The following is a 23,298-nucleotide window of genomic DNA, read 5'->3' on the forward strand; positions in this document are numbered from 1 at the left end:
TAATTAATTGGCCATAGTTTTTAGTATCATTACAAAGTAAAATAATTTGCATTCAGTCTTTATACTCACAGAGCAGAAGCTGACCATTTTTTCCTTCTGTTTGGGGCCAGGTGGTGAATGACCAAAAAACTGTTAATAAAATGCATTCACAAAAGCATTGAAAGGGGAAAGTTTAATTTTGAAATACAAATCGGATGATACTTGTTTTACTTGGAAGTTGCATGAAGGTTCTGAGTTATTTGTATTGCAAATATTTAATTGAATTTTTAGGGTATGAAGTTTTTTTTTTTTAAATCACTTTATTATAGAGTGTTTACTTTCATTTTAGGAAGCCATCATTCTTCGGAGGGCAATGAAGGAACAGAGATGGAATTACCAGTGGAAGGTTAGAAAAATGAGAAGCTTTTTGTTAAAAAAAAAATTGTATTTTGCTGATTATTTGCCTGAGACTTCTTGCCTTCAAATATCAGATATTTGACCCTAAAGGTAGCTTTCCAGCCTGACTCCTCAGCAGCAGGCTGGGCTCTAGTTCTAGCATCTGTGGTGACTGTGGTACAGGTCACATAACTAATCTGTTAATATTCTGATCTTAAATGGGGACAGAATGTAGGACCACTTAAGCAAGTTGGGGATGAAAAGCTTAATGGTAAGTAGAAATTTGTTGATGATTCTCATGTTTCTGTTGTCCCTGCTCACCTACCTCATCTTCCAGTTATAATGGGACATCCCAAAACTAGAACTGTTTATCTTATGGGCTTGAATTTAAAGATTCTTGGAAAAAGGGCAGTTTAAATTAAAGAACCCTTTCCCCGATATTTCAGCCTTGTGTATCATGTTTAGATCTTCCTGTGATCATAGAGTGATTTCTGAGTGTAAATGACAACATGAATAAAGGATATTTTCCAGCTTTTAAGAACATACCATACAGACATAAACGTTTTCTGTCAGAGGAGCAGTTTAGAAGTCTACCACCTGCTTTGAGGACAGATAAATTATTCACTTTTTTCTCTTGGCCCTGCAGTTTGTTTGATTTCTTGAGCTCACAACCTAGTGACGAGCCTTTTCCAAACTGATGATATTCTCTTTCATGTTTTATTTTTATTTTTTAGTCGAGAGAGTTTCTTCTTAGAAATCTGTAGGCTCTCTCCCTCCCGGAGGCAGCCACCAGGCATGTTTTCAGCTATTTGCCGAGATGTCTGACTCTCGGAGTAATTTTTGGTAATCATTTTCTCACTGGAAAACTGGGGCCTGCGGGATTACTTTTTTTGGACAAAGAGGCCGGTTTTGCTTTGACATTCTCACCTTTTTACTTCCTTGTTTTTTCTTTTCTCTTTCTTCCAACACTCTCCTAAGTCCTCTGGGGGAAACTGCCCAGCTCCCTGGCAGGCGAATTGACTTAAAGAAGGCCCCTTCAAGTGGTAGTTTGAGTCTCTTCCTGTTGACATGCCATCATGTTAACGAGAAGGATGTGCCAAGCGAGGTCAGGTGGTGGAAGTTAACTTCTTAAATGTGTGAAAGTATCTCGACTTTGACCCTGGGGGTGCCAGTGTAGACATGGAGGGAGAGACATACAGGTCAGATGCCATTATAATCACCTTTGAGGGGGGGACCGAAATTATTCCATTGTGTTGGAATGTTGTCATTCACTGCCACTCACAGGCTCTCTGGAAAGGTTCTCTCTCATTATATCTAGGCAGGATTTCATTATAATGGAATTTGACTTGTATTTCGTTCAGTTCATAGTAGTGCAGTTGTGTCCATCTGAATTTAACTAGCCACACTATGGAGTATCCATAGGACCTTTAAACGTTTTGTTTGATGCTATTTATTTTACTGTCATTTATTTAAGCCTTTTTCTCCCTAGAGGTACTACATGTATTTGTCATAATTCTTCTTTCTTGACATTATAATGTGTTGTCACAAGAAATTGTTAAATAACAATAAAAATCACTCCTATCTTAAGAAAGAAAGATGAGGGAAAATATCAATCACAAGGAAGAAAGATTTGTTTTTATAGCTTTAGTAATCCATGTGGTGACAATGGGAAAATATCTGTGATTATGGTAATCCTATTAAACCAGTAACAAAAATTTGCTGACTACATTAATGAAAGCATCTCTGCACTTGTTAGAATCTGGAAATCTCTACTTCTCATCTCCCCCCCCATTATGCCTCTAAAAAGGCTTATGAACAAATCTTTTTGTTTAGATTTATGAATAGTGTGTAGAAAATACATTACAATGTCAGTGGGCTTTCAGGAAAGGCTGCTGTTTGAATATCAAATCTGGAAAATGTTGGGAAATGTGGAGAATGCTTAATAATGAATGTCATTTTAGAATTTTATTTTTTTCAAGATTCTACCCAGCATGCCCCTTCAGAAACAAGTGAGGACCCTGAAGTTGAGGTGACTATTGAAGGTTAGTTGTCTAAAAGCCTTAATTCAACAATTTGACTCTAGCCATAGAAGACCTGTCACATTCACATTGCGAAATATGCATCTCATTCTTTTGAGAGGATGTTTGGAAAAAATTGGACTCTGTAAGTGTGTATGTGTGATCAAACGCAGGCTGCCTGCCATGAGGGGCACCCCAATGCTGTGGGATTTTCGTCTCTACGCCATGCAGATTGGCATCAGCCCACAGGTTGGACCTAAAAGAAACCATCCTTTGAACAAGCCAAAATCCTAACCACAACCAGAAACGTGACTAGATTGTACTTCACCACATCATTCCATCTCTTAATGTAGAGTACAACGGGGAGATTAGAGATCTTTTTCTAAGAAGAAATTCTGGTTGTTCATTAAGTGATTGCATGCAACCTTTGCAAATACTGCAGCAGACTCATAATCTCTTAGCATTTTCTTCTTACTCTCAAAGTATTTTTAACTAAGTGAAGAGATGTGTGTATTTATATGTATATATGTCTCTTTGGAGCTCCGTTTTATAATACTTACCTTAGTCTCCTTCATAAGATGACCCCTCCATGTTTGTTCTTTTAAAGCAATATTGCTTATAGCTGTAGCTCAGAGGAGATCTCAAAAATATCACTGCACCTTTGAAAGATTGGTGATCTTTAAGAACTACTCACTCTGGGTGCATCATTTTGTGGCACAGATGACAATCTTTTGTAATTTGGCAAACGGTCTCTAAGGGTTCCTGGAGCCAAATTGACAGAGGTTGAGGCTGTGACAACAGTTGTGCCATCCCCCTGGCTGAGCTTTTGCATGCACATGCATTTTTGTGACTCAGCCGAGACAGCCCTTCGAGGTCCTGTGCTTGGTTCACGTGGCCTTCAAGGACCTGGGTTGTCAGGTGAGGAGGCCTTGGCATTCGTGAAGGACAGACGTGGATGGCAGGTGACGGACTCGAAATGGGTGCTGTTGAAGCTGGGATGCAGTCTGTGCTTGCCCTAGACCAGATTAAAGTGCATGAGTTTGAAATGATCAGCGAGTTGCTTGGTGTCTCCAAATGACATTGTCTCCCTCAGTGTCTCTCTTTCCCCCGACACCCACTGTTCCTGGTCTCAGAGTTCCCCATTCAGCTTTGTTTTTGCATGCTTCTAACAGTCAGTGAAACTGGACTTAATTTAGACAGATTGGAGGAGAACAGTCTGAATGAAGAGTTTTACCGAAAATCACTAAAAACAGTCTTATACTTTGGAATTTATCCAGGTAGGGGATCTACTTGCTTTAACAAGTAGTTGAGAAACATTTATCATTAACAGACTGTGTAAAAAGTGTCATCAGAGATGTCCTTTATGGGACAGTCACAGGAAGAGAGTTCTCTCTCTCTCCCTCTTTGTTGCCCCTCCCCCCAGCCCCATCAGAATTAGGGAAGTTAGCGAGGTGGAGGGTGTCCTTCCTTGGAGTCAGCTCTGATCCACTGCTTGCCCCACCTGAGACTGTAAGTAGAAAAACAGCTGATGATCTACACTAATAGAAAGAAAGGCATTTCCTCACCAGAAAGGGAGTATGCCAACGGAATCACAGATCTCTACTCTCCTCCCCACCCCCCCACCCTCAGGGGGAAAAAAAAATATTATTTTAATCAGTATCTTCTTGGCTTATAATTTAAAAGAAATTTTTAAAACATTAGTAAGGTTGCAGCTATTGGCAAATAACCTGTATTTAAGAGCAATTTTAAAAATTATCATTCCCAGGGCAGCTAGGTGGCAAAGTGAATTGAACACCTGCCTTGGAGTTGGGAGGACCTGAGTTTAAACTCAGTCTCAAATATTAGTAGACACTACAGTTGACCCTGGGCAAGTCACTTAACCTCGATTGCCTCCCTCTCAAAACAAAATTATCATTCCTTTTTTTTTAATCTGTTTGATACGTCACCATGTCCAAGATATTCATCACCTAGTGACCAGCCAACTGTAGGTGAGCCTCCCAGCTAATATTTGGGTTGGTCATTGACAACAAATATTCTGATTACTGGAAACCTAACCTGACAGAATGTGTTCTCTTAATATAGATAGCCGTCCAGAACCCTGAAAGCAGGGTCTGGGGAGAAGAGTCAAGAACTTTTAGGAAATGAGGGCTGCAGAAAGGACCCTGTGTGCCTCCCTGAGGGCGGGGCAGAGCAGAAGGCAGACCAGGGTAAACCAGGGATACACAAAAATGGTAAGCCAGAGGCCAAGCACACACTTGGATCTGGGTCAGTCATGCCAAAGTCCACTCTGGGCTGTTCCCAGACTGCATGCTAAAAGACCCTTGACTCTGGAAACTTTCTGCCTTAGGGTACGGTCCCTTACTTTTTTTACGGTTTTAACACCATCAGAAATTTAAAATGAGCGCCAAGTGAATCTGTTGCTAGTTTTTTAAAGATAAAATTGCTGAAATATTCCTAGAAATGGCAAATATTTTGACTTACTAGCTTAAACTCCACAAGCAAACTGACTTCGTATTTCTTTTAAAAAAGATAGGGAAGACTTGAAATACATTCGAATTACATTCTCTCCTTTTCATTTTTGACTGATCTTTTTAAAAAGGGAGTGAATGATGAAGTTCATTTGAGTGTTTTGTTTTAATAATCCAAGGCCTCCCTGGCTTAATGATGATGAGGGCATAACATTTGTGGCTAGCCCTTTCATTGTGTGTAGACTGAGCTGAGTGAAGGCAGAGACAGGACAAGGAGGTGACTGTTACCACTTTCAATGGCAGCTCTGACCAGGGTGAGAAAACAGTTTACTAGCTGGCTTTCGGTGCCGCCGTCCAGTCCACACAAGAGCTGCAGACTCTGATCTGGGGGAAGGATGAGGTCTTCCAGAAAGGAATCTGTGAACTCCCATCTTCTCAGTGCTTTTAGAACGTGTTGAAACATTATCCTGTTACTTGTGCGTACATGTGTGTGTGCGTGTGTTTCATGCCTGAGGTTGCCACACAACTGACCACCTGATATGATGTTCAGCATCCGCATTTATTGTTGTTGGACAAGGGCCGGTACTTGGATTTCATCCGTGGAGGTGCAACTTCCCAGATGCAGATCACAACCAGCCCCTTGTGGTTTTGCTTTGGTTTGGTGGCTGACCTTAGATCGTGGGCTCCTCTGAACATAGCTAGGCTGGTCCTTTGAGGGCAGATTGTCCATCAGCAGAGGCCTCTTAGAGCCTTCCTCAGACTAAACTGCTGGAGCGAGCTATCTCCTGGATTAGCTAGTCATATATTGTTTGTTAGATCTGATGTCCAGATAGCACCAGCTTGACCAAAGTGACAGGTCAGAATTTAGCTGATCTTTGAAAATGACCTGTTCCAAAGGTTGGCTGAGTGCCAGCCCTTGGGTTGGCATCAGTTAGCCAAACCAGATTGCTGACTTAAGCAAAATGGTTCTGGACACTTGCCAACAAACACAACTGATGTCAGCCTGAGACACAGTTCAAGACTGTGGCCATTCTAGTTTCATATGTAACATTTGTGATTTTTTTAAATCTTAGAATGTTCTCAAGCCTGTTAAGTTTTAGAAACAAATACTAGTCTAGTAGCTTATTAATTACTTATAAGAACTTATGTTTTTAATAACATTTTAAAAAAACTCTTTTGAGAGACTTCATCAGATACATTTAACAATGATATCAACAATATACTGTCCTTCATATACAAATCCACTGTCAGTAAAGTATGTCCTTTGACTTATTTTTCCATTACTGGAAGCAAATATAGGCTGATGTCTTGACTTGTCTCCCTGGTGGCCTCTGACGCCCATTCCTGCAGTAATTGACCAGCTCTTCTAGAGTGCATTTGCCTAAGAATAGAAAAAAAGGGACTGTATACTTCAGAGCCACCTGGTGACACCACCTCGAAATTGAGTCTCCAGTTAGTTTAAGTATTTGTCAGAGCTGTGCAGTCATCCTCTAGGACATGCTTTCTCAGGTTGGCCAGAAAGAAGCCCCTCATTTGAAGAGGTGTCATGTCACCCTCATTGTGACGATTGGAGACCCATTATTCCTATTCTGAGTGGTGGTAGTGTATAAAAATTGATTGTGTGTGCGGGTAGTTTCCATCCGCATTCTTTCAGGTATGTAAGGTGGGATAAGCCAGCAGGACATGTGATAGGCATCACTATATTTAAGATATGGCAGCCCTCATCCTGGAAGGGTTTTGTGATGGCTCATAGTTAGGATGGATGTAATTTCGTTGTCAGTTGTTGAGAATTCTGTGTTTGTCGTTTCTATGTCTGCTGAACAATCAAGGAAAGACGCAGCCAGTTGGTTTTTATAAAATGGGAATTTCAGAGGGTTTCAGACTTTAAGAGTAATTACAGTGGAAAAAATGTTCCATGTATTTGAAAGATGCAGGAAAAGTATGAATGAATAAGCTAATATTGACTGAATTTGTAATGATTACAATGTCAAGTGTGTTTCACTGCCATATGTTACATTTTGCATTTTATTTTAATTATAACTTGGTGTTTCTGTGCCACACATAGTATTGGGATCTTGAAGAATCTTATTATGTCAAATATGAATAGCATGAAGGGACAGAAAAAACTTCTCCTCTTGTTCTACTAATGTGAGTGTACCTTGACCGGAAGGTTTATTATGGAGAGAAAGTCTCTAAGGCAGAACAGATGTGTTAGTCCAGAATTATACTTTAGATTCTTTCCTGGCTGTGATCCAGTTACAGATTTATTTGAGTAGTCTTGAAATTAGGGAAGTTGTTTCTTCGAACCACTTGAAATCTGTCCCTCCATTCCCTTCCTTTTTCTACCTTTTTTCTTTAGGAAAAGTCATTGCAATGTTCAGTCAGTGTCCGTGGAGCTGCTTCCATATGAACCTTTGGCCTCGTAGCTCTGTGCTCCTGTCTTAAATTGTTAAAATAACTCAATAATGACACTTGAAGTCAGTAGCCATTCATCAGAAAGTTGTTGTTGTGTTGTTGTTGTTTTCTTCACATTTGGTGAAATAGAATTGGATAAGAAGCCTGGAGATCCAGGTTACTTCCCAGGACTCTCATTAACTTAATAACCGCGTGACTGCAGTCATAGCAGTGTGGGGCTCTCTGTAATGGGTGATGCAGACTTAGGAGAAGTTTCTTTGGTCACTTCCATTTCTGAATTTCTGTGGTATTATGACAGTTGTCATAAAAACAACAACAGCAACAACAAAGCTGAATCTGGTTGTTTCAAAGGTCAGACCTTTGGAAGTTTTATACAAGAGAGAAACCAGCAACTTCCGGCCTTTTCGGAAAGGGTCATGAGACTCCCTAAGTACCCCGAATTGTGAGAGTGCACCATCTTAATAAACTTCAGTTCCTGAACAGTTCCTGCTTTGAAATGCTGATAAACATTCTAACTTGGGATTGAGACTGGTGCCCAGCCAGGGGAATTGTGTGGCCTTTTAAATTTTAATATGGGCAACTCGCCTTTGACTAAGACTTACAAATCAAATGATGAACCAGACAACTAATAAATTGATCTTTAATTGGATAATATAATTTGAGCAGCATTGTTTATTTAGAGACTCTAAAGAGAGGTGTCCAGGGAGTAAGGAAGACCTGGATTCGGTGCCCATCTGTGACACATAAGTACTTGGACCAAGGGCCAATCATTCCACCTCTCGTTGCCCCAGCTAAGCGTCCAAGATGATAATTACAGATGAGTTGCCTGTCCCATTCAAGGATTTATTAAGCAACTATTCTGTACCTGGTCTTGTGCTAAGCACTTAGAAATACAAAGAGAGGTAAAAACCAGTTCTGCTGTCCCGGAGCTCCCAGTCTAACAGGGACACCATGCCAGCAGCTGTGTGTGCAAAGAAGATGTAAACCGAGAAATTGGAAGCAATCAGCTCAGGAAAGAAGGTCGCATTAAAGGAGATTGGGAAGTGCTTGGATTTTTTGTTGGGTCTTAGAGGAAGCTCGGGAGGCCAGGAGAAAGAAAGGAGAAGGGAAAGAATTCCGGGTGCAGGAGAAAATGCCCACAGGCTTTAAACAAAGCCTGGCAGGATTTTGTATACTTGGCCTTGGCAGCAAATAGTGAGCTACTGGAGCTTGTGGGGGAGTTGGTGAGAATGTGTCATCAGAACTGCTTTAGAAGATCAGTTTACCAAGGGCGTGGAGGTTGGACCGGAATTGGGGAGAAACTGGAGCCAGGGATCCCGTTCTGTGGTAGGGCAGCAATTCAAGGCTGAGGTGACGAAGACCTCTGCCAGGCTGGCACCAATGTCAAAAGACGAGAAGAAACCCTGGCAACAGATTGAGTACGGGGTGGAGGTAGGCAAGTTGGGGTTGGCGAGAGAGAATGACATCTTGTTTGTGAGCATGGGTAACTGGACGGATGATGCACTCTTGACAATAACAGGGATGTTCGGAGGTGGAGGGAAAGATAATGTTCACTTTTGGACTTGTAGCATTAAAGGTGTCTCTAGGACTCGGTTCAGTAGGCATTTGGAGATGTGTGACTGGAGGTTAGGAAAGAGGTTAGGGCTGGATCAGCATAGAGATGATCATTGATTTCATGGGAGCTGATGAGATCACCCAGAGAAACAGTAGAGAGGGCGAAGAGAAGAGACTAGGACAGAGCCTTTGGGGACTCCCAGGATTAGTGGGTGGAAGACAGTTCCCAGCCCAACATCATTTGGCATTTCATCATCACATTGCTTTAGACTGTCTTCCCATTGTAGCACGTGTGAACTTTGGGTCTCTTGTCCTTTTCCAAGACAGTGTGATGCTACCAACCATGTCTGTTATTATACAATCTTGTCTTGGGCCATCCTTGAATTTTAGATCAGTGGATTTCGGGGTATCTGTCTACTTGAGCACATATTTCTCTTGAGGGTATTTTAAATGAATGTCATTGTGGGGTAAATTTATGGACAGCTCTTGGTAGAAAGTATGGCTTTTCTCATGCCCTGCTTTTTTTCTTTCTTTACCCAGCAGCTGACAGTTTCTTTCTCAGAAGCATTGAAGGGAGCCTACATAAAGCTCTTCCTCTTCTTCCCCACACTCCTATTTCTTGACCTCAAATTGGAGCTAATTCAAACCTGAATGGAGAGTTCTGTGGTGATCTCAGGCTGTCCTGCAGCTGTCATTTCATTGTCCTTCTGTTCTTTGTGTTTCTTGGAGTTGCCATTTTCTGAGTTCTGAACTTGCAGTAGGCCATTTTATGTCTTTTAGTTCCCTTCAGGCCCCATTTCCCATCCTTACCAGGCCCCATTCTTACCAAGTTACTTTAAATTTATAAAAAAATTAAATTGTTACTGTTAAATTATAAAAATTGTAATAGGTTAGAAGTGGAAGGAATTTTAGATTAGGTAAAGACTCTTTTAAATGTTGAGATGAATTTTGATTTTAAATTTTGCCTCCCTTATTTTTCAGGAGTATTTGTCCTAGTGAAGATATCTGTCTAGTTTAACTAGTGTTAACTTTCCTTTTAACCACTGAACTGGGAATTTGCAAAAACTGCTTTTGTTCACCTGAAATTGCTGTGGGGCAAGGGAGTAGGTGGAGTATATGTGAATCTAAAGAAGAACATTTGTGATCCTTAAGTGTGGGAACTCCCTCTTCCCTCTCTGACACTTGGAGGGGAGGCTAAGTAAGGAGTGTCCAAGGAAGAGAGAAGGTGAGAACTGGGAAGGGCAGCCCTCCCACTCACAACCTCTTGAATGATGTTGGAGGTCACCTTTTGTTTAATCTTCCAGGTTGGAAACTTTTTCTCACAAAGAAACCTGAAGAAGAAAGACTTGATGGCCTGCTTTGGAGTGTTTGAATGGCTGTCATGTGACCATGAGATTAGCCTTATTTTATTTGGCCCCATAGGGCATGAATTGGAAGTTGGTGGGGCTGTTTAGGCTTAAGATAAGGAAAAGGCTCTCCAAAAAAAATGAATGTGCTGCCTTTGGAGATGGAGCGCTTCCCCATCCCTGAAGGTCCCAAATCTTATTGGTGGAGCAAGGTTGCCCCTGAGGGCCTTTTTACCTCTTAGAAGGATGTACATTTGTTCTGTTTAGTCCATATTCATTACTTCCTTTGTGACTTCTAGGTCACTAATTCTTTGTCAGATAAATACCACTTCTGTTTAGTTAACAGATTTGGTTCTATTTGTCTCTGCAGTTAAATTTGGTTTTGTAGTCGTGTTTTATGTATAAGCACATAGAACTATCCTCAGGCACTAATTTGTTATGCCTGTTCCTGCAGGGTGCTTCAGTCACACCTGGTATGGAGCTCTGTGGGTTTTCCTGGGTACTTGGCCCCCACCCCCAACCCCTAAAATCTTTGGGGCTTTTTTGAGGTAAGGGAAAGATAGACCTGACCCAAGCAAAAGGATCCCTGAGGCCTGAGTGAGGCACTGTGTCTGGGGCTCACAAAGTTGTAAACCCCATCTCAATAGAAGGGTGTGAGCTAGAGCCTTCTGAAGGATAAGGGCTTAGCTCCAGTTCTTTAAACATTGAAGTAAAGGGGTTTTGGGCCTGGTAGGAAAACATTGGTGGTTTTTAGTTTTAAAATGAGAAAAAGCAATAGTGAAATATTAAAATAAATACTGATAGACACTAGACACGTAGACGTTTCCCTGCTGTTAAAGGTAGTCTGCTTTGCAAAGGTTATCAACTTGGTCATTCTCCCAGAATGTTTCTTTTAGGGTCTGCCTCTTTCAGAACATTCATCTGTTCAGCAAACGGTAACATCCAAGAACAGTTAGTTCATCGGAACTCCATTTGACGACTAAAAGATAATGATGTTAGCTTTAGTTGCCCATCATTGTCATCCTCTATTTTTGTTACACTTTTTTGGGCTTGCTGTCAGGAAACTAGATTTGACCATTTGCAGCCATTTGAAAGTTCACAATCCAGACCCGGGAAAATTGGAGGCTATGGGAGCTTTAAAGTTGTGAATTAGGAAAATAAAAACATGACTAACGCTGCATTTGAAACAGCTTCAAAAAGTAGCATGTTTTCTCATGAATTGACAGTTTTTAAATTGTGGGTGCCTTTTTATTATCCTTGGATTTCTAAATTTCTGGACACTTCCAGCAATGACCACTCTCTTTTCCTTTTAAGATGATGACTATTCACCACCCAGCAAGAAACCAAAGAACACTGAGCCAGTCAACGAGGCGGCCAATGCTGGAAAAAGAAAAGTGAGGGAATTCAATTTCGGTAAGTTTTACATTGAAACAGTTCTGTGGTTTTCTTTTTAATTTCTTTTCCTTTGTTTGGGTTGTGGGAAGAAAAGTGGATTAAGCACATGTAGAATTCTCTGAACTGCACATTCGAAGTTCTTGTTACAGAATAATCTTTTGGAAAACCAGCTCCAGCATTCCCTCACATTAGAGGCGCGAGAATGTCCCCATCTGTTGGAGCATACTTCAGGCTTATGAAAGCTGGTTTTTTTCCTTCGGAAGCATTTGGAGGCCCTGAAGAGCAATTGCCTCCTACCTAGTAGAAATATGTTTTGACAATCTAAGGCAGAAATGACTAGACATTCACTCATCTGACCTAGGGAGAGGGAGTGAGGATGAAGGCCAAGGCACTCTTGCTCCTGGTCAGTTTCAGTCATGGCTGTCAGAGCTGGCTCCTTCTTGTGGAGCACTGAGGGGACCACTGTGGAAAAGCCTGAAAGGGATGGACTGACCTCTGCAGGGCGAGCTGCTTGATGCAGGATGCGCATGTAGGCTTATGCGGGACCAGTCTCAGACCAGCGACCAAGTCACGTGGAGGCTGCAGGGCACCCCTGTGTGCTGATGCCCCCTAGTACTTGAGTAAGACAGACAACTCTCTCTGGGAAGAAGCACGATCTCCTTTGGGATGAGAACCTGACCATTTAGCGTGGCCTTGAGCAGTTTTGTTTTGCCGGAATAGTTTGGCTTTTTTCAGTTATATGCAGTTTTAAATTACCCCTAGTCCATTTGAATGGTCATCTCTGGATTTAGGGCAGCCTGCTTTGTTAAGCAGACATACACCAAAAGTGGTGAACCGAAGTATTTTTTAGAAGAGATTCGCCAGGAATTGTAGCAAACTCAATATTTTTTGGTCCTGAAACCACTTTATATAAAAGTGCCTTTTACATATAAGTAGTATTTTTCATATTAGTTTTTTATGATTATCAGTCTTAAGACTTCATCAGGTTTATTGCCCCAGATTACTTGAATTTGCCTTAAATTTGGTGACAGAAAGAGAGAAAGGCATTATAGGCATAAATGCATTTATAGGAGTTGTGAAAATGCAGCCATTCCCAAGCCTGTTGGTTTCTCCTCTTTAGCATGAAGTGTTGAATTTGGATATCTTGCATTATAAGGCCCCACTGATAGCCTTGGTGTCAGAAAATGTCAGACTGCTTCATTTGGAAATTAGTATTTCTAAGTGATGGAAATCTTCTCGTTAAACTTAAAAACCATTTCTGCATTTCACCATTTCCTCGTTGTATGTCATTTTTACATACCAAATGTTTTGCTTCTTGATAAATGACACCCCGTTAAGCAACTGAAAGGAAACCATTTGTGTACTTAGCATAACATGTTTTTGTATTTAAAAAAAATATTTTGGCCTTTTCACAAGTTTGGAGAGAATACTTTAAATATTTCATCACATATTCTTCTTACAGGAAATTACTGTGTGTTAACTAAGTAGGTCATAACATCCTTTTATTTTAAAATACATTTGCATAGGAGAAAGACATTGTTTAAAATAACAGAGAAAACTGACCTGGGAGTTAGGAAATTGGAATCTAACCCTAGTGGCCTCATGAAACTGGGCATTTGAAACCTTGTACACATGCCATAGTCCTTTCTGCCTGCATTTTTCACCTCCAGTGAGGACTTGGGCCAATTTAGCGTAGAAAAGCAAGGACCTATGAGAAAGTATAGCAGAAATCCTTGGTGTTAGGAGGTGTCATTTTCATCATATTCACCTTGTTAGATAATTGCTTTAGGACTAGCACAGGAGGGGAGGGATTATGCATCTTACCCTACTAGACTTGGTTAAGGCTCATTCTCTCATGTTCTGATGTAGCATTTCTCCATTTTCAGAGAAATGGAATGCTCGAATTACTGATCTACGAAAACAGGTCGAAGAATTGTTTGAAAGAAAATACGGTATGTCTAAGCTGCGAAGGCTGATTTTTACACATGGCGGGGAGAGGCGTCCCTTTGGCTCTGGCAGGACTGGGCCATTTCTTTTTGACTTCATGCTGGGAGTCCCTCAGCAGGGGCTAAAGTCTGAGAATCCTGGTGGGTGGGCCTTTGTTACATTTAGGAGGCTAAATTAGAGTTGCTGGCCAGCGCATTTCCCTAACAAATGGACTGCTTCCTATATGGGATAAGAGACTGGTAAAGATGAAGGAAGTTCATTTTAGAGAGTCTTTTATGAAAGAAAAGATGCCAGTGTCTTACTGGTTTTACTATGCCAGAAAGAAGCAATTCCTATCTTTGCACCTAAGAACAGGTCAGCTGCAGCACAGTATGTGAGGTGCTCCCTGTCTGAGTTTCCACATTTGAGCAGTTTCTGGTCAGAGAAATCTTTCTTTTGCATTTGATAGCTGACAAGAAACATTAACTACATGAGAGTATAAAACACCATGAATAGATTCCTTTCAGCACGGAGAATCTACTTACTACATTTGAATAACCAGGGATGTTTCCTTTAAAAGGAATACCTGCGACTCACAATCAGATACAATCTGTTATCTGAATGAAATGTGAAATGAAATTCTGAGCTAGCGAATGAAGTCATCTCTTCGTTTTTTAAAAGCGGTTTGGTTTTTGGTTTGTTTTGCTTGATCAGCTTGTCTGGTGTTATTTTGTGAAAATAATTGTTTTCCAACAATGCTTACTCTGTAACCTTTTGGAGACGTTAAAATGCCATCTTCTTTATGGAAAAGAGTTTACAGTGTCTGAGTATCACTTCTGTCCTTATTGAGGGAATTGAAAATCAAAACTTATGACTTACTTTCATACATAAATTTTGTGAAAAGGAGAAAAAAAGTAATTCATTTGCTGTTTTTGTTTCATTTCCCTTTTCAAATCCTTTCTACATAAACTCAAGTAAAACTTATATTGAACTGAATTATGATAAAAATTAAAATTTGTTCTTTGCTTTATAAAATAACATAATTTAAAATATTTTAAATGATTTTTTTTGTTAACAAAGCTGTCCTAGTATATTACAAGCTTGCGATTGTTTTTAAAACTGCCTTATATTGGAGAGTTTTGTAGCGTTTTTCTTTGATATGAAAATAACCAGTAAAGATAACCACCGTTATTCTAAAGCTAAGTCAGCAATTGTGATATTGGATTATACTCCGACATTTTGAACGCTGTAAACATCTTGATGAGTAAATGTTACCATCAGGATATTTCTATTTGAAATAAACGAGTTATGTGAGTGGTGGCAGTGTGTGATAAAACTGCCTACTCAGTAACAAAGCAGGGGAGTTGAAATAAGGCTTAGGAACAGGAAGATCTGGTCCTTGTACACATCTCACTAACCAGAAAGCTCTTGGCATTGTCGAGAATTAGAGGAAAGTCCCATGTGATGACAGTCACACGTGGTTGGCCTCTTTGAAAGAGCATAATGTGCATATTGGGAAATCCGGTGATCTGCAGGGTTGTTTTTTGCATAATAAGGATTATTTTAAAATGGCTTATTTCAAGGGAAAACAAATTAAGGACATTTTCACGAACCCTGAATGTTAAATGTAGGAACTGCTGTATTTTAATGCTTGGTAAAAATAAGATTGCCAAGCGAATCTTACACGTTTTCTAATAATATAAACACTTGCCCCCGTTCTTTGTTTCCCAGTTGGTACAGGATGCTCGTTACTGCTGTCATCCCACTAAGAAAAAAGAAGCTCTTTGTAAATCTAAAAACTAAAATGGGACTTGTGCTGACATACCTCCTCCAGCATTGGCCTCGTCTAACGGTGTTTTGAATCTGCAGGCTGCTTGAGCCCAGAACACCAGCCACGTCTGCATTAAACCCCCTAAAACTGATGGTGTGGCACTGAGCAGGCCCAGCCTCTTGATATTCCCCAGCACTGCGTGGGTGCCAACAAGCTGGTGTCTTCTCTTGACGCTTGTAGACAGCTGCGTGTTGATATACTCTGACCTGAGTATCTTTTTCTTTAAAGCTCAAGCTATAAAAGCCAAAGGCCCGGTGGCCATCCCTTACCCCCTCTTCCAGTCTCATGTTGAGGACCTGTACGTGGAAGGACTGCCTGAAGGGATTCCTTTTCGAAGGCCCTCTACCTATGGAATTCCTCGTCTGGAGAGGATATTACTTGCAAAAGAGAGGATTCGGTTTGTGATTAAGAAGTAAGAATGGTCTGGAATTACATACTTCTGTCACATACATTTTGTAGTTGACTGTAGAAATCATTGTTGAAAAAAATTGGATCTATATTTTAGAAGGGCTATTGTGTTCTAGAAAGACTCCTGTATTTGGATTCAGGTGACCTGGATTCAGATCCTGGCCCTTTTGCCTATTAAGTGCTTCCTCCTTGGTTTGCTTAATTGCAAAGGAGGGATAAAACTGTTTGTACAGTCCACCTCATTGAGTTGTCACTAGAACCTGATAAGGCATCTAAAGTGCTTTCATAGTCAAACCTTTGTACAGGTGTTGACTCTCGGGCCAGAGAAATACTTCATTGCTAGATGTTCTTTAAGATAAAGATGGACCTGTATGTTTTCCTTACCTAGAAGGCCAGTTTTATAGGTTAGTGGTGGAGACATAACTTTGGGGTTTCCCTTGAATACCCCACTCTTTTCCTTAAACCATTTCAAACCTCATTCATTCCTATTAGTATTTCATGTTTTGTTCTCCATCATCTTTAACGTCTGTCAAACTATTTTATTTATCCATGGTGCTTAAGGATGATCTCTAATGTAAATGATTCAAGCTATAATGGAATTTTACGTGGACTCTCGCCTTCAATTCATGCAAGTAATGTGGCACGCAAGTCTTTATTTAATTCATCCAAACTCTGGGCCTGAATAGATTGACTCAGTAGCTATTTTAGGATTTTGAGGGGCATCTTCTGGAAATAAGCCAGGCTTAAAAGTAGATAGTTAGAGTTTGGCTCTCTAAAAATATTGCTGAGCATGTCTCCTGATGTGATATGAATGATGTAATATTTTCCTGACATAATGAGAACACTGAAATGCATGGCTAGGTATAGAGAAGCCAAAACAAGTCTTACATTTTGGATAGAGACATTTTTAGGTCCTTTCATTGACACCTCCTTATGCTTTAAAGAAAACCTTGGCTTGTGAAGTTCTCTCTACGATCTGGACATTTGTGAAATGACATGACGGATGAGACTTAGTAATTTACCATTTGGACTTAGTTACTTTGTTCAGCCATCTTGAGTTAAGTATCCACTTTGGCCTAAATACTAGGAGTCCAGATTATTTTTTCTATTACTAGGCTTTGACACTTGAATACTAATTAATTTTGTAAATTTGTCCTGTTCATTCATTGTTATTTTCTTTCACCTTTCAGGCATGAACTTCTCAATTCAACACGAGAAGACTTACAGCTAGAAAAACCAACTTCAGGAGGTCTGAGTTTAATATTTTTTATGCCAAATTAGAAAGTATTTTTGAGCCTTCATTTTCACGTATTAGTGAATAGCCAGTACGTTGAATACTATTCTTGTTTGAGTATATCTGTTTGGTGTATTAGCATTACAATAGAGTCTCGTGTACTGCATTTCCACCCAAATTTAGATACAGAAATTACTGATCATTTATTAAACTCTTCCTGTGTGCCAGGCCCTGTGAAAAGTGCTAGGGATACAAAAACCAGAAAATGAGTCAGTCCCTCCTCAAACAGCATACGTTCTTTTTTTAAATCAACAATCGCTTTCATAAGCTTTTGAGTTTAAAATTTTTCTCCCCTCCCTTCCCATGATGGCACGCAATCTGATATAGGCTTTACATACATATTCTTATTAAACATTTTCACATTAGTCATGTTGTAAGGAAGAATTAGAACCAATAAGAGAAACTGCAAGAAAGAGGAAACAAAACAAAACAGAAGGAAAAAAAAAAGAGCAAACAGTATGCTTCGATCTGCATTCAAACTCCATAGTTCTTTCTTTGGATGTGGATAGCATTTTCCATCATGAGACTTTGGAGATGTCTTTGATCGTTGTATCACCAAGAAGGGCTTAGTCTGTCAGTGTTAGTCATCACACAACATGGTTGTTACTGTATACAACATTCTCCTGGTTCTGCTCACTTCACTCAGCATCAGTCCATAGAAGTCTCTCCAGGTTTTTCTGAAGTCAGCGTGTTCGTCATTTCTTATACCACAATAGTATTCCATTACATTCATATACCACAACTTGCTCAGCCATTCCCCAGTAGATTGGCATCCTCTCCGTTTCCAATTCTTGTCACCACAAAAAGAGCTGCTATGAATATTTTTGTACATGTGCGTCCTTTTTCCATTTGTATGATATCTTAGGGCTATTGCTGGGTCAAAGGGTATGCACATTTTTATAGCCCTTTGGGCATAGTTCTAAATTGCTCTCCAGAATGGTTGGATCAGTTCACAACTCCACCAACAAATGCATTAGTGTTCCAAGTTTCCCACATCTTCTCCAACATTTATCATTTTCCTGTTTTGTCATGTTAGCCAATCTGATGGGTGTGATGTGGTACCTCAGAGTTGTTGTGATTTGCATTTCTCTAAATCAGTAGTGATTTAGAGCATTTTTTCATAAGAGCATACATTCTAATGGGAGAAGACAACACCACATAGAGGTCAAGGCAGAAGGGGTGGGTGGAGTTCTGTGTGAAGATGGGGCAGGAAGGAAGCGAAAGGGCCTAGTGACACAGGACATGGCACCTTCAGGCAAGGACTCAGTGTGGATGGCCACTGGGGCCATGAAGCGAATTTGGGGTTAGGCAGGTAATGGCCACTAAAAACCAAAGACAGGGGTAGCTAGGTGGTGCAGTGGATCCAGCACTGGCCCTGGAGTCAGGAGGACCTGAGTTCAAATCCAGCCTCAGACACATAACACTCACTAGCTGTGTGACTCAGGGCAAGTCGCTTAACCCCAATTGCCTCACCAAACAAACAAACAAACACACAAAAAAAGAACAAGAGAGAGAAAGTCTGGTTGGGTAACATGAAGCAGGAGGGAGAGACAAGAAGTGGGTAGGAGGAAAGCCCATGCCTGGTGCCTGTGCGAGGCTGTCTTTGAGCCTTAGGAAATCTGGACATCACCATGACCTGTGAAGTAGCGCCTGGACAAGGGAGGTGGCCAGAAGGTGTCCCTACCTCCTCACCCTGTCAGTGCTTCTGCCTGTCGGAAACAGAGCTAAATTAGTTTATTATTTTTTCCAAAGGCAGTTGCTGAGCTGGCTAACTAATGAAATTAACCACGTTGCTGTTTAAAACTTAGAAACCAAGTCAGTCTTTGGAAGGGTGTCAATTTGACCCCTTCCTGCTACGTTCCATTTTTATAATCTAGGCACTGCTGGTTCCTAGTGATAAGTACACACTGCTCATCCTGGAGGGTTTAGCTTGGTTGAGTTTCTTTAGTATCTGCTTGTTCCTTGGAATCCCAGAATGAAATGGAAATTCGAAGTGTTCTGTTGAGTATAGCTTAACGCTTTGGATTCTGGAAGCAGCACATTAAGGAATAGGATGCGGGCCACAAATGACTTCCACTCACTTCTTATGTCTGTGTGACCTGGGGCAAACCCCATCACTGCTCTGGGCCTTGATTTTTTCATCTGTAAATGGGAATAATAATATCTGTGAGGAAGTAGGGGTGAATTTCTGATGAGATGGTGGGTAGGAGAGATGGATGCTTTTTCACCTGTGAAGTACTCTGGGTGTGTCAGCCACTGTTAATAAGGAAGAGATTGTTTATTTTTTATTCTTATTCTTATTCTTATTCGTTTGTCAGGAAGGTGAAAATTGACAAAGCTGGAAAGGAATCAGTCGATTTGAGTGAGCAGAGTAAAGTCATTTGGGGGAGCCCTTTTCTTCAACTTGATGCTAATTAATTAATAAATAACCCCTTGGAAGATCTTGTTTTCTTCCTGGTTGCTTCGGCAAGACAGTGTATAGTAAGCGAATGTGCTCATTTGGGGGAAAGCAAACTACCCTGTAGTCTTACCTTGGCAGATGTTTCATAGGCCTTGTGTTCTAAACTATATAGTTAATTGAAAGGACTTTCCAGTAGCTGATTCTATGCAGTGATCGTCTGTGGGTGGTGTCACTTTGGTGGTTTTCAGTGATTGTTCAGAAATGTTGTTTTCTAAGAGCATCAGATATCTCAGATAAATTAATGTGGTCCAAGATAGTTTAAAAATGATGACTCCTATGTATAGAGTTTTAGCTCTTTATTTTTTTCTAATAGTTAATTCCATGATTTTCTTTTTTGTCTTTTACTGATACAGTGAAAGAAGAATGGTATGCCAGGATCACCAAATTAAGAAAGATGGTAGATCAGTTGTTCTGCAAAAAATTTGGTAAGCACATTGATCAGTGGTTATATTCTATACTAAGGTGATTTCATATTAAAAATGAAGGATCTCTTGAAACCCTCTGTTACCCCCCGAAAAAAGAAGAAATTAGATGATTGATTCTCTGTAGTGCTATTGATTTAAACCCTTGACCATGGTGCTTTTGAAGAAGCATTAGTTAGGGGCAGTTAGGTGGCGCAGTGGATAGAGCACCGGCCCTGGAGTCAGGAGGACCTGAGTTCAAATCTGGCCTCAGACCCAGCACTTGACACTTACTAGCTGTGTGACCCTGGGCAAGTCACTTAACCCCAATTGCCCCCCCCAAAGAGGAAACATTAGTTAGTAAATGCAGTAAACAGAACAATAATACCTCATATAATGCCTGAGAATTTTTAAAAACTTGAATATAATGGTCAAATTAAATTGACAAACTGAGAAAGTTTGAAAAGTTTTTTAAAATGGCCTTTCCCATATCTTTATGCTACACCAGATTTTTTAAACATTTATCAAGTTCCCACTATTTGCAAGGCATGTGTTTAGCACTAGGAATACAAAGAAAGACAAAAGAGTCCCTGCTCTCCAGAATTTGCTACATTTAGTCTAATGAAAGTGACAACATGAAACCAACCGTGTGCGAACAAGCTATGGACAGGATAAATAGATGATTAACAGGGATCAGGAAAGGCTTCCTGGAGAAGGTGGATTTTAGTTGGGACTTAGAGGAAGCCAGAGAGGGGTCAGTGGTCAGAGGGGAAGAGGGAGAGTGTTCGAGATGGAGGTTTTTGTTTGTGGAATAGCCAGGAGGCCCACACTACCAGATGGACGAAACCCAGCTGGAGAGTATGGTGTGGTGAGACTGGAAAGGTCTCTGTGAAGTGGCCACAAACAGAGCACTACACAAGGGGAAAAGTTCGGCAGCAGATCCCTCTCTGTAGCTTCAGAGCATGCATGTTGGCTGCCTTGCTTGTTAGAGATTATTAGAACATTCTGACTTTGGTTTCCCTGCTTGTCACTAAAGGGGATTTTGTCAAAGATGCACGCTTGATTTTCTCTTTTTGTACAGCTGAGGCCTTGGGAAGCACTGAAGCCAAGGCTGTGCCTTACCAGAAGTTTGAGGCACATCCGAATGATCTGTATGTGGAAGGGCTCCCAGAAAACATTCCTTTTAGAAGCCCATCCTGGTATGGGATCCCAAGGCTGGAAAAAATCATTCAAGTGGGCAACAGAATTAAATTTGTAATCAAAAGGTAAGTTAATATTGGGGCACAAAAAATAAAAGGCTTCTCTTTTACGGGCCTTGGTGGAAAGGTGTTTGTGACACGCCCAGCCCTGCTGTGCATTGGGTCCCCTCTCTGGCCTCTGTGTCTGGTGTCACTTTCAGTTTTAAACATTGGGGCTTTGAAGTGCCCCCAGCTATTCTCTGCCTCCATTGTGACCCATGAGGTGATGTTAGGTTGCAGGTGTGTGTTGAAGAAGGATGAGGGAAGCTGCTCTCAGATGATAGATGGAAGGGCTGATGGGAAGAGGGGGGAGGAGGAGGAGCAGGGGGCTTGGGGAGTGGGCTTGCAGAGCTGGGCTGCTGAGGCTAGAGCTTGGGGAAAGCAAGGGAAGGCAGGAAGGAGCTCAGGTCAGAAAGCTTCCCCAGATTGGAACGGCTGGTCCTTGTGCTGCCTTGGAGGTCTTCTTGGGTAGGGGTTCGAGGACCGCCGGGGTGGGCTAGAGGCGTGTTGTAGAGGCTGTCTTGGAAGAGATGCCCTGGGGTGGGTGAGATAGCCCGAGAGGTCCCTTCAGCTCCCCAGGAGCAGTTTCCTGGTCATGTGGCCCCCAGTGCACTGCAGTGGCAGTGAAGCCACTTCCAAAAGGATGAAATCACTTAAACAGAAGAATAGGAATCTTCAAATAGTAAACCCTTCAGATAATTATTAGTTCTTCAGAAAGAAGAAAATAGTTTTTAAGATGAGAAATCAGGGCAGCTAGGGTAGCACAGTGGATAGAGCACCAACCCTAGAGCCAGGAGGACCTGAGTTCAAATCTGGTCTCAGAAACTTAGTAGCTCTGTGACTCTGGGCAAGTCACTTAACTCCAATTCTCTCCACCACCCTCCCCCCCCCAAAAAAAGAGAGAGAGAGACATAAAAACTGATACCTCTATTTTTAATCAGTTGCAACCAGCATCAAGTGCCTGGCCTTGATCTAGGGCCTGTTGGTTGCTGAAGGCTCTGACATCCATAGTGAGTGAGTTGTTGCGCCCACCAGGTACGTGATACTGGTTTGGCACAAGTGTAATGCCTGAGTGTAAGGTTGGAGGTGATAATGGTAAAGGATCCACCTGCCCAAAGTGATGTGTGACAGTGAGGTTGGAGGGAACCGCTTTAGCTGGGGCTAGAGGGCGGCCAAAGAAGGCTGCACAGGGCTGAGTGTCACAGGCTGGTTAGCTCTGGTCTGAGGGGAAGAGCAGGGCCTTTGACACTAGAAGACCCCGTCCTGTGCCTGGGTTACCTGGGGCGAGGTGTGAATTTAGGTTAGCACCTGAGGCTGTGGGTACATTTGTCAGGTGAATGGAGTAAGCTAGGTGATGTTCACAGAACTTCCCGGCTGTGAGCTCCGTGATCCTCAGTAGAGATTAATGAGGCGTCCGTTGCAGGGCTGGCCTTAGAGGGGGCGTCTAGAGCTTCCCTCCATGGTACTTAGGCTGTTTCCACCGAAGTGTGATCTGTTGGCTGGAGCTCATCATTCTGTTTTCTCTGTTCTTCCCTCCCCCCAATCAGGTTTAAAAGGCAAATTTAACTTGAATTTCAAATGTCTGTTTTATTAGCATTGTGATCCCTACGCTTAGTAATTAATATATGTAGTTGCATTAGGAAGTTTAATTAAGAGTGAAGCCTTTTTCCTTGAAATCCATCCTTGCTTTTCACAAATAATTTGCTCATGTGCCTCAAATTACAGACCAGAGCTGCTGACTCACAGCACCCCGGAAATAACTCAGCCCCGAACCAATACCCCAGGTAAGACTATTGCTTTCCACTATTGTCATGTGTACGTTGCACGCCTACTTTAATTTCTCCTTCCTTTCCATTTTGTCCTGAGATTGATTTTCAGATATCTTTGGATCAAAGCATATGATTACAATTTTATTTTAGGCACAGGAAAGAGTTTTCTTCAGACCTTTTAAAACCCACGTGTGGTTGGTTATAAGATAACAGTGGGCAAAGGAAAAGTCATGAATTCGATTTTGTTTTGCTTTTCCCTAGTGAAAGAAGATTGGAATGTGCGAATCACTAAACTACGGAAGCAGGTGGAAGAGATTTTTAATTTGAAATTTGGTACGTTCGGATGATGACCAAGCCGGGGCCGGGGGTGGGGGGGAGGGGACCCTTTGAGCTGTTGTT

At 41.3% G+C, this 23,298-nt stretch overlaps 1 protein-coding gene across 16 annotated transcripts in view; it reads left to right on the top strand.

The window, feature by feature from the left end:
* The window catches only part of GTF2I (general transcription factor IIi), a 94,388-nt gene that overhangs the window by 50,951 nt on the left and 20,139 nt on the right, over positions 1-23,298 (top strand). For 10 of the 16 annotated variants that reach the window (XM_021005817.2, XM_021005802.2, XM_021005804.2 and 7 more), the window contains 10 exons: positions 329-385; positions 2,355-2,417; positions 11,491-11,589; positions 13,458-13,523; positions 15,557-15,740; positions 16,927-16,985; positions 19,845-19,916; positions 20,974-21,157; positions 22,856-22,914; positions 23,161-23,232. In XM_021005817.2, the coding sequence (XP_020861476.1) occupies positions 329-385; positions 2,355-2,417; positions 11,491-11,589; positions 13,458-13,523; positions 15,557-15,740; positions 16,927-16,985; positions 19,845-19,916; positions 20,974-21,157; positions 22,856-22,914; positions 23,161-23,232 (915 nt within the window). The remainder of the gene's footprint in view (positions 1-328; positions 386-2,354; positions 2,418-11,490; positions 11,590-13,457; positions 13,524-15,556; positions 15,741-16,926; positions 16,986-19,844; positions 19,917-20,973; positions 21,158-22,855; positions 22,915-23,160; positions 23,233-23,298) is intronic. The other 6 variants (XM_021005806.2, XM_021005814.2, XM_021005815.2 and 3 more) reach the window with 2 other exon arrangements.

Source organism: Phascolarctos cinereus, unplaced genomic scaffold (genome assembly GCF_003287225.1).
Source record: "Phascolarctos cinereus isolate Bilbo 61053 unplaced genomic scaffold, phaCin_HiC Scaffold_5;HRSCAF=322, whole genome shotgun sequence".
Taxonomy (NCBI): Eukaryota; Metazoa; Chordata; class Mammalia; order Diprotodontia; family Phascolarctidae; genus Phascolarctos; species Phascolarctos cinereus.